The 12050-nt window shown below is 37.3% G+C and overlaps 1 protein-coding gene across 25 annotated transcripts in view; it reads right to left on the bottom strand.

Moving 5' to 3' along the window:
- LCORL (ligand dependent nuclear receptor corepressor like) overlaps positions 1 to 12050 on the bottom strand; it is a 198332-nt gene that overhangs the window by 18268 nt on the left and 168014 nt on the right. For 3 of the 25 annotated variants that reach the window (XR_013533172.1, XR_013533176.1, XM_017970651.5), the window contains one exon: positions 5995 to 6021. The exons of 21 other annotated variants lie outside the window; for them this stretch is intronic. Coding sequence is in view for 2 of the 4 variants with exons in the window: in XM_017970651.5 (XP_017826140.1) it covers positions 5995 to 6021 (27 nt within the window). In the remaining 2 variants the exon portion in view is untranslated. Of the gene's footprint in view, positions 1 to 5994; positions 6022 to 11865; positions 11918 to 12050 lie in introns of all 25 variants that reach the window. One more of the 25 variants, XM_035293965.3, reaches the window with a different exon arrangement.

Here is a 12050-nt window from a genome sequence, read left to right as displayed (position 1 = left end):
ATTTTTGAGTTCCATGTACCCGCAGACTCAACACCATTTAGAAGCTGCCAAGTCATTGGGGTTTCTACCCTCTGAAGCAGCAACAGCCTGAGCTGTACCTTGGCCCCTTCTAGCCACAGCTGGAGTGGCTGGGATGCAGCGTACCAAGTCCCTAGACTGTACACAGCACAGGGACCCCATGAAACCACTTTCTTCATTTCCTTCTAGGCCTCTGGGTGTGAATGGGAGGAGCTGCTGTGAAGACCTCTGACATGCCCTGGAGACATTTTCCCCACAGTCTTGGGGATTAACGTGTGGCTCTTCGTTACTTATGCAAATTTCTTCAGCCGGCTTGAATTTCTCCTCAGAAAATGGGTTTTTCTACCACATTGTGATAAATTTCTATCACAGTATGCAAATTTTCTGAACTTCCATGCTCTGCTTCCCTTATAAAACTGAATGCCATTAACAGCACCCAAGTTACATCTTGAATGGTTTGCTGCTTAGAAATTTCTTCTGCCATGTGCCCTAAATCATCTCTCTCAAGTACAAAGTTCCATAAATCTCTAGGGCAGGGTCAAAATGCCACCAGTCTCTTTGCTAAAACAGAACAAGAGTCACCTTTGCTCCAGTTCCCAACAAGTTCCTCATCTCTATCTGAGACCTCCTCAGCCTAGACCTTATTGTCCCTATTGCTATCAGGCTTTTGGTCAAAGCCATTCACCAAGTCTCTAGGAAGTTCCAAACTTTCCCACATTTTCCTATCTTCTTCTGAGCCCTCCAACTGTTCTAACCTCTACCTGTTACCCAGTTCCAAGTTTGCCTCCACATTTTCAGGTATATTTTCAACAGCACCCCACTCTTGGTACCAATTTACTATATTATTCCATTTTCATGCTGCTGATAAAGACGTAACTGCGACTGAGCAATTTACAAAGGAAAGAGGCTTAATGGAGAACCCAGAGTTCTACATGGCTGGGGAAGCCTCATAATCATGGTGGAAGGTGAAAGGTACATCTAGTGGCAGACAGGAGGAGAGAGCTTGTGCAGGAAAATCTGCCTGTATAACCATCAGATTTTCTGAGACTTACTATCACAAGAACAGCATGGTGAAGACCTGCCCCCATGATTCAGTTACCTCCCACCGGGTCCCTCCTACAACATATGGGAATTCAAGTTGAGATTTGGGTGGGGACAAAGCCAAACCATATCAGCTACAGTAACCAAAACAGCATGGTACTGGTACAGAAGCAGACACATAGACCAATGGAACAGAAGAGAAAGCTGAGAAATAAAGCTGCACATCTACAACCATCTGATCCTTGACAAAGTTGGGAAAAACAAGTAATGAAAAAAGAACTCCCTATTCAGTATATGGTGCTGGGATAACTAGCTCGCCATATACAGAAGATTGAAACTGGTTTCCTTCCTTACATCATATACAAAAATCAACTCAAGATTGATTAAAGACTTCAATGTAAAACCTAAAACTACAAAAACCCTGGATGATAACCAATGAAACACCATTTTGGACACAGGCCCTGATAAAAATGCCAAAAGTAACTGTGACAAAATATAAAATTGACAAAGGGGACCTAATTAAACTAAATTATCAATAAACAGACAACTGACAGAATGGGAGAATATTTGTAAACCATGCATCCAGCAAAGGTCTAATATCCAGAGTTTATTAGATGATCTTATAACAATTAACAAGCAAAACCATATCATTCTGCCTTGGCCCCTCCCAAATCTCATATCCCATTAAAAAGCAGGCAAAGGGTCCAGGCATGGTGAATCACGCCTGTAATCCCAGCACTTTGGGAGGCTGAGGTGGGCAGATCATCTGAGGTCAGGGGTTTCAGATAGCCTGGCCAATATCACAAAACCCTGTCTCTACTAAAAATACAATAATTAGCCAGGTGTGGTTGTGAGTGCCTGTAATCCCAGCTACTTGGGAGGGTGAGGCAGGAAAATCACTTTAACATGGGAGGTGGAGTTTGCCACTGCACTTCAGCCTGGGCGATAGAGTGAGACTCTGTCTCAAAAAAAAAAAAAAAGAAAGAAAGTGGGCAAAGGACATGAACAGACACCTTTCAAAAGAAGATATTCACGCAGCCAACAAGCATATGAAAAAAATGCTCAATATCACCAATCATTAGAGAAATGCAAATCAAAACCACAATGAGAGAATGGCTGTTAATAAAATACCAGTCAGAATGGCTATTATTAAAAAGTCAAAAAAATAACAGATGTTGGCAAGGTTGTGGAGAAAAGGGAATGCTTATACACTGCCAGTGGAAATGTAAATTAGTTCAGCCATTTTGGAAAACTATCATTCAACCCAGTAATCCCATTAATGGGTATATACTCCAAGAAATATACATCATTCTACCATAAAAGACACCTGCACATTTATCACAACATTATTCACAATAGCAAAGACCTGGAATCAACCTAAATCCCATCAATGATAGAATGGACAAAGAAAATGTGGTACATACAGACAATGGAATACTATGCAGCCATAAAAAGCAATGGGATCATGTCCTTTGCAGCAACATGGATAGAGCTAGAGCCCATAATCCTAAGCAAACTAATGCAGGAACAGAAACCCAAACACTCGTAAGCATTCTCACTTATAAATGGGAGTTAAACATTGAGTACACATAGACACAAAGAAGAAAACAGAAAGTGGGCCTACCTGAGGGTGGATGGGGGTAGGATGAAGAGGACTGAAAATCTACCTATTGGGCAGTAAGCTTATTACCTGGGTGATGAAATAATTTATACACCAAATCCCCATGACATGCAATTTACCTATATAACAAACTGTACATGTACCCCTGAACCTAAAATAATAGTAAAAAAAAATTCTTGGCTACCCATGAAGCATTATATTATTATTTGAAGGTAGAACTCTGATAAGTTAATGATGTATACTATAAACCCTATAGCAACCACATTTTTTTTTTTAGCCACGTCTTACTCTGTTCCCCAGCCTGGAGTGCCATGGAATGATCTTGGCTCACTGCAATCTTTACCTCCCAGACTCAAGTGATCCTCCTGCTTCAGCTCCCCTAGTAGCTGGAGCCACAGGCACATGCCGCTACACGTGGCTAAGTTTTGTAAAGACAGAGTTTCACCATGATGCCCGGGCTGGTCTTGAACTCCTGGGCTCAAGTGACCTTCCAAAGTGGTGGGATACAGGCATGAGCCACTGTACCTGTCCAACAACCACTTTTTAAAAAGCATATCGGGAGATTAAAAAAATAATAAAATACACTGTATTAATCCAAAAGAAGGAAGGAAAAAATAAAAAAGGGGGGAACAAATAGTAGGTGGGATAAATAGAAAATAGAAAGATGGCTGATTTAAATCCAACCATATTAATGGTCGCATTAAATGTAAGTGGTCTACTGAAAAGGCAGAGATTGTCACACTGGATAAAAAGGCAAGCTTCTTATATTAAACAATTATATATTGTTTAATATAAGAAATCAACTTTAAACATAAAGACATAAATAGGTTAAAAATATAAGTATGTGAGGCCAGGCGTGGTGGCTCAAGCCTGTAATCCCAGCACTTTGGGAGGCCAAGGCGGGTAGATCATGAGGTCAAGAGATCGAGACCATCCTGGTCAACATGGTGAAACCCTGTCGCTACTAAAAACACAAAAAATTAGCTGGGCATGGTGGTGCGTGCCTGTAATCCCAGCTGCTCAGGAGGCTGAGGCAGGAGAATTGCCTGAACCCAGGAGGCGGAGGTTGCAGTGAGCCGAGATTGCACCATTGCACTCCAGCCTGGGTAGCAAGAGCGAAACTCTGTCTCAAAATAAATAAATAAATAAATAAAAGTATGTGAAAAGATATACTAATGATAATGATAGTGAAAAGCAAGGTGGAACAACTCTAGTAGTTATGAGATAAATTATAGAGTAAGGAACATTTTCAGGATTAAAGAGAAGGTTAAATTCATAATGATAAAAAAGCCAATTCATAAAAAGTATCTAGCAATTCTAAATGCATATACACCTACTTACAGAGCTTCAAAATACATGAAGCAAAACCTAATAGACCTGAAAGGATAAACAGAAAAATCCACAATCACAGTTGCAGATTTTGACATCCCCCTCTCAAATATAGATAGAACAAGTAGACTGAAATTCACCAAGATGGAAAAAACTTGACCAGCACTATCAACCATCTTGCTTAACTAACATTCATAGAACATTTCACTCAGCAGTAGTAAAATATAAATATTTTCAAGAACACACGAACATTTACTTAGATTTGCATAGATTCTGGGCCATATAATACATCTCAATGAATTCAAAAAAACTGAAATCACACACAGTATATTAGAATTAAATTAGAAATCAGTAGCAGAAAGACATCTGAAAAATCCCTAAATCTTTGGAAACTGAACAACATATCTCTATGCAGGGTCTTGCCATGTTGCCCAGGCTGGTCTTACATTCTTGGACTCAAGTAATCCTCCCGCCTTGGCCTCCCAACATGTTGGGATTACAAGTGTGAGCCACTGTGCCCAGGCGACATGTCGCTATACAATCTATGGGCTAAAGAAGAAATCACAAGAGAAATTAGAAAATAGTTTGAATTTAATTAAAATGAAAACAGCAGAGCAAAATTTGTGAGACAGTGTTTAAAGGGAAATTTATAAAATTATGTTCATATTAGTAAATAATCTTCCTCCCACCACTGTAACGCTTACACTTCTCAAAGTGTAGTTCCAGGATCAGAAGCACAAGCATAAGTATCACGGGCCCCACCTCATATCTACTCCATCAAACTCTGTGGGTGGATCCAATCATTTTAACAAGCCTTGCTGAGGACTCTGATGCACACTAAAGTTTGTGAACCACAATGGTCTAAGTGTGATTAGGTGTCTTGCTCTACACCTTTCTTCTCAATGCAACTAGGGAAATCTTCTAGAAAGGAAAATATGATTATATCATATCTTCCCCATCCACTTCCAATTTAAATCTCTGCTCTAAGTACAGTGGGGAGCCACTGAAAGCAAACAAACTTCTTGGCACGGCTCAGAACTTGTACAGTCTGTTCCTTTACTTCCTTCCCAATCCTCCCCACATCTGACATCATCTCTTTCTTTCTCTCTTGACTAGACACACTGGCCGTAACTTACACCTCTAACCTGCCAAGAATCACATACCTCAGCATTTTTTTTCACATCCAAATCCTTCTTCCTACCCCACTGGCTCTCTACCACTTGGCCTAGTTAATTCCTACTCACCCTTCACAGCTTAGCTTAATGGCTCTTTGATCTCTTCCTTCACTTGATAAAATCTCCCCAAAATAAATTCCCATAGCACCACATACTGAGAATGTAGCAGATTTGTGTATTTACTCAATGTCTGCCTTTCCAAATAAACTTGAACCATGAGGGTAGGAACCATAATCTGGTTTTGCCCCCACTATTTTGCATGTGTCTAGCATACTCCTAGCGTGCAGAAACACTTTTGAATAAATAAAAAAGAATGTATAGGAAGAGGCTTTTACAATCTAGCTTTCTATGTCTGCATAAGACAGAAACAAAATAGGAAATAAATTCATTTTCCAGGTTGCCTGGAACTAGGAGAAGGAAAAAGAAGACAAGGTCCAGTTTAAATAAAACAAACACAACCAAGAAAAAAAAAGGAAGCAAGACAAAATCATTCAGACACCTATCCTTGCCTTTTTGTTTGTAATTAAACCATAGGTGAATTCACTAGGCTTAACGTTATGGTAATCACAGAATGCTCAGCTCTGTGACAAGAAAACTGTTACTGCCCAGAGAAAATGAGAAGAAAAAATGGTAGTCAAGAAAGCTGAACTAAGAATTTTGAATTCTTAAGAAATAGAGGAGGAAGGAAAAAGGAGAAAGAGAACATTTAGACCTTGAGGCAGGAATTTATTATGGTGTGAAGCACTAAAACCAATCTCTAGCAGGTGGCAGCAGCTGGTTAAAGAAGAAAAGGGTGACCCTTGAACTTACCTCAGATAGAGAAAGCAGGTCTGGAGGCTGCAGGGAGAGAATAAAGATTTACAAAACAGAATACAACTGGTGCTCATGGCTCCCCCAGCACCACTCTGCTGGATAAAGACAGATATTGACCCATAAAGATCAAACAAAACAAAACGGCTAACATGTCAAATACACTGCATTGTGTTGAGGGAGGGAGTGGACAAAGGGGAAGAAGTGGATGGGGTGTTGGGGATGAATGAGGTAGAATGACTTTAATATATTTTTTAAAAGCCAACAACTTATTATTACTTTTTTTTTCCAAGTCACACCACATCAAAATTGTAACGATATCAACAGGGTCAGCAAACATTTTCTGCAAAGGGCCAGGTAGTAAATATTTTAGACTTTGTAGGCTTTATGGTGTCTGTTGCAACTACTCAGTTCGGCCTCTGCAGCACGAAAACAGCAACAGGCAATACATGAGTGAATGACCATGGCAGTGTTCCAATAAAACTTTATTTACAAAACAGGCCATAGGCCAGACTTCCCAATTTAGAGAACTAAATCTATGTCTGAAAATAGTTCTGTTCTCTACAACCACTAGTATGTTGAATCTGCCAAATTATGTTTCTTACTAATTATGCTGCCAAAGTAAAAACCTGAAATATCTTCTAGATAAATTCCTTGAGTTCCTTTGTGACTTAAACATCTAACACAATGCCTGGTAAATAAAAAGTATCCAATGTTTGTTAAATAAACAATCGTGTTCTGTGAAAGATATGGGGCAATTAGTAAAAAGAATTTCCTGAAAATTCAGTAATAGTTGAGAAAGCAATGGAATGTAAAATATTCAAGGAAAATTCTATGAAAAAACATCAAGACAAAGATTGTTTAGCTGTTTTACATTTTAACAAAGTATTATGGCAAAGTTAGACTCTTTAAAACCTAAACTCTTCTCTTACTCAATTCCTAAGAAAACTACAGGGGAAAAATTCAAATGTAAATAGATTGTATCTTTATTAAAAATTCCTCGGCGGGGGGGCTGGGCGCAGTGGCTCACGCCTGTAATCCCAGCACTTTGGAAGGCCGAGGAGGGTAGATCACGAGGTCAAGAGATCGAGACCATTCTGGTCAACATGGTGAAACCCTGTCTCTACTAAAAATACAAAAAATTAGCTGGGCACGGTGGCGTGTGCCTGTAATCTCAGCTACTCAGGAGGCTGAGGGAGGAGAATTGCCTGAACCCAGGAGGCGGAGGTTGCGGTGAGCCGAGATTGCGCCATTACACTCCAGCCTGGGTAACAAGAGCGAAACTCCGTCTCAAAAAAAAAAAATTCCTCAGAGGGTTGGGTGTAAAAAAAAAATCTTATTTCATTAGACTACTTTAACGGAGTCAAGTCTTAATCGTTTTACTTAAAGTAATAGAGTTACTTTTATCTTGTGTTCAGTGTTCAACATATGTGTTAAAATGCTCATAAGCAAGATCAGAGGAGTGTGTATGGTTAGTCTTGGTTTCCAGTAGTTGAACTTTCACACAGGTTTATAACCGATGGCCGATTTTTAACTAAGTAAAACCAGAATTCTGAATGGGAAAAATATAAATTCAGTTATTTTCGAGGACAGAAGGCAAAATAGAAGAAGGTGACAAACTTTTTTTTTCAGTCTTTTCAGAATTTGATTCAAAGTGTCAACTGAATTCCAAATTCTTATGGGAAAATTGAATGTTTTAGGATGAGTACTATTATTATGGTAGCTTCAAGTCTATTTTAGGTTATTTTAGTCTTAAAAGTTTACTCAGAGTTGTCCAGAGTCAGCTTATTTATATTGAGATGTTTATCAATTAGGAAAAGGCATACACTTGTTTTGGGAACTCAAAAGATACTGATATTAAAAAGGTCTATATTATTTTCAACAATCACACTCCATTTTGGGCCATTATCATCTCAAAAATCATCTCCTGCAACTTACTCTTCTTCACACATCACATTTCCTGCCCTGCACCCCCCGAATCTATATTGTGTCCTATTATTAGAAAAGATTCTCCAGAACTCTACTTTGATCATATAGCTTCTCATTATCCACAGAAGAGATACATTCTTGGCTGGATCTCTTTGTCCTCTTATCTCAAATTGGTGAAACTGACTATTATTAAATCTAAGGGCTCACCTTTCTTCAGGCTTCCATTCTAGCAGCTGAGATAAAACCAGTTGTTCAATATTTTTTGAGATAGCGATCTCAAACCTGTCCATACTCCCCAGTTACCCAAACCTACATACTACTCTTAATTACCTCTTGATTCATAGAAAATGGACTCTAATATCTCAGCATTCTGCCCACAAATTATCGATTTGCCTTCCCACATACTGTTCCCACTACCTCTTTTTTTAAATTTTTTTTTTTTTTTTTTAAGAGAAAAGTGACCCTTTAGCTAAGACCAATTTCTCTAGCCATGTCCTAGATACTATACTCAATAATCTACACAGGAGCTTCACTCTATTTCCATTGGTTGCCATCTCATTTCTGTATCTTCAATCTTTTATTCACTATTAGCTTTTTCCCATTAGCATATAAATATCTCTTTTAAACCTATCTTCAACCCCAGCTTAATCTAGCTAATCTTTTTATATTCTCTCCATTCATAGCCAACTATAGTTTTCTGTGTTAATTTTCTTTCTCTTCCTGCATTTAATTCATCTAGCCTTGAATATGACTTGTGGCTCTATTAGTCCACCAAAGCTACTCTTTCCCAACCACTAAGATAAACTCTCGTTGCTACATTCAATGCAACGGTTTCAGGCTTGTCTTAGTTGACTTCTCACAGACAATTTACATTGCCTTCTCCCTTCTTAAAACACATTTCCATTCCCCACCCTTTCCAGGCTTTCCTCTTACTTCACAACTACTCTCATTAGTTTCCTTTTGCACATATCTTTACTTTTCCCTAAATCTTTGGGGCTGGCTCTGACTTCCTAGGCTCTTTAAATCTTACAATGAGTAACCTCTTCCACTCTCATGATTTCAGTTATTTGTTGATTCACAAATCCTTAGCTCGGGCCTTTTTCTTGGGAAACAGATCCCTGTGTTTAGGAAGCATATCAATAACTGCTTCTTAAACATCCTTTCTTGGATATCCCACTAAACACCTCAGATTTCTCTTATCTGAAACTGAACTCCCTAAGGGCATTCTATCTCAGTAGATCTTACTATCATCTACCCAGATGTTCAAGGGAAAACCTGATGTTCTCCCTTTATTCTTCTCATCTTTAAGACATTGATTTTACTTTATAGATTTAAAATCTATTCTTTTCAATTACTGCCATTATTAGGGCTTAAAACATTTTTTGTTTCATTATCTGATACTGACCTTACAATATTGGCTATGCTTCCCTCAGCAGCTTCATGGTTTACCATTCTTCCCACTCCTTCTGATCCATGATTCCTATTTTATGCCTCAGCTATGAAAAATTACTCAATATTCCAAATACACTTGCTCTTTTAAAAAATTTTTCGAGACAACCTAGTTAGGAGCACAGTGGTGCAATCGTGGCTCACTGAAGCCTTGACCTCCCAGGTTCAAACAAGGTGTGGGCCACCACACTGGCTAATTTTGTTTGTTTGTTTTGCAGGGATGGGGTCCCACTATGTTGCCCAGGCTGCTTGCTCTCTTTTGTCATCCAAATCTTCCATGTTGTTTGCATTGCCCGCATCCTTCAAGCCTCAACTTAGATGCAAAAATCTAGGAAACTTTGCCTAATTCCCTAAATCTGAGTTCAAGTTCCTTTAATGCGCTCTTACAATTCATCGCCCTCTCTCTGATCACAGTAGTTATCATCCTTCTACTGAAACTGCCTATCCATTTTTCTAATCTTCATGACATGGAAATTTCCATAAGAGCAACAACCATGACTTTAACCATTCTATCCCCTTAAAGATAAAAATCCCACTTAAAAAATGAAATACATTCTATTTATTGAGTAAATGATGTAGGTCTTGTTTTCTCCCTTAGATGGAAGGGAACTATTTGAACCTTTCCCAAGGCCTAAGAGCATATTGTAGGCATTCATTAAATACTTGTTGAACTAAGAATAGAACGGGATTGCATTTTACTGCCTCCTTTCCATGTGTCCACTTGATATATACAGCAGTACAAATGTGGTGAAGTATAAATTTAAAATTCATAAATTATATCTGGACCGTTCATCTCAAAATGTACAAAAACAAGATATTGGTGATAGAAGCAAAACTTTTCATCAATAGAAATTTCATTATATACATTGCCTTAGAATTTTTTCTAGAAAAGTCCAGTTAAGTCTCTTAATCTCCAGTCACTAATTTATTCTATGAAGAGGAAAAACACATATAAAACTAATAATGAGTTTTAGCATCATTTCCAAAAAGGCAAAAAGAAGTATGAAATATCAAGAATAATGAGAAAAAAATACTTTAACATTAAAAATCAGATAAATATAACAAATATTTCTATAAATACAACTTTATAAAAATAATGTCCTTGTTGATTGACTAAAAAAAAAAAAGAATGTTAAAAAATAAAGAAGGAAAGTTATCAGTGAAAGATAAATAAAACTGTAAGCAGAACAGGAAATAGTACTAGTAATTTTAAAAATGAGAAAGATCAAAAACGGCTCCCATATGAAACTAAAAATTTAAAAACTGCCCAAAAGGATTTTGAAATTAATTTGAAAAAGTAGTAATTAGGCATCTTCCATCTTATTTTTCTAGGATGATCTCATATTTAGTGGGGTGAATAATCACATTAAAATAAGCTTGATATTTATTTCTTAGGAAGATACGATGATTAAGAAGCTTAAAGGACAAAATACGGTTCTGTTGTAAGATGAATTAATGCATTTACTTCTGGCAAACTGTAACAGCATGAAATGAGGATGATATAAAGAATTCAAAATGAAGCTTTACATTTTATTCTCCATCCATGACAGTCTTTAGGAAATATGTGTGTATATTTTCAGATGAATTATAATTAAAAAACAAAACACTAACAGGTTTTTTACCTTTTTCCTGACATGGCATTTGATATTTTTAGTTATCCCAAGAACAAGAAACAGAGGTTATTTTTTTTCAGTTTTGATTCATCTTTTATAGTGGGAGAATCTACTTTGGCCAATCTTTAAAATTTTAATCATTGCATGTTAGATACTTGAAATTTTAATCACCACTTTCTGAAATAGGTTTTAAAGTTAAATACTTGAATAACTAAATCTTGAGGGCCATAAAAATCATTAACCTATTAAAAATATAGAATTAACTGCTTTTACTATTTTAATATAAGACATGATGCTACCTATTTTAGCTTTTAAACAAGTTTTAAAACGAGTAATAAAAATAAAACCAATACTTCCCCAACCTCCCCCTAAAATATATAATGATGCAACTATGTATCTTTAAATTTCCAAATGTAAAATTTCTCTTATGTTAAGCAAGTAATCAATAAGTACTTCCATACTCCTAAATATCCTACGCTGTTGGAAAAGCCTACATTGGCAACTACAGCGTTCCTATCTTGTTTACTAGGTTTTAGCAGGGCTGTCCAATCTTTTGACTTCCCTGGGCTGCACTGGAAGAACTGTCTTGGGCTGCACATAAATACACTAACACTAACAATAGCTGATGAGTTAAGAAGACAAAAACAAAAACAACAAAAAAATTCAAGCAAATCTCATAATGTTTTAAGAAAGTTTACCAATTTGTGTTGGGCCGCACTCAAGGCAGTCTTGGGCTGTATGTGGCCCACGGGCTGTGGGTTGGACAAGTTAGTAGGGTTCCTGAGTCTCCCTGAGGCACCAATCTCAGGTCAGTATAATCGAGTAAAGGATGTAATTATTTGCTAAGGTATTCTGGTTTGTATTTTGAATTTGGCATTACCTCAACAGTAACTTGTATATGGTTCTTTCTCTCTTGCTAGGTTATGGATTACCTGTGAAAAAGAATACTCATCTTTATATCTGTGGAAAAGTGCTCAATGCCTAATATCAAAACACTATTCAACAAGTTTGCTGATTTATTTAAAAAAACACTGTTGCTTCAAATAATCAATCTTAAAGTGAGTT

Source organism: Callithrix jacchus, chromosome 3 (assembly GCF_049354715.1).
Source record: "Callithrix jacchus isolate 240 chromosome 3, calJac240_pri, whole genome shotgun sequence".
Taxonomy (NCBI): domain Eukaryota; kingdom Metazoa; phylum Chordata; class Mammalia; order Primates; family Cebidae; genus Callithrix; species Callithrix jacchus.
The sequence above is the reverse complement of the archived record's forward strand: the minus strand, read 5'-3'. Positions and strand labels throughout refer to the sequence as shown.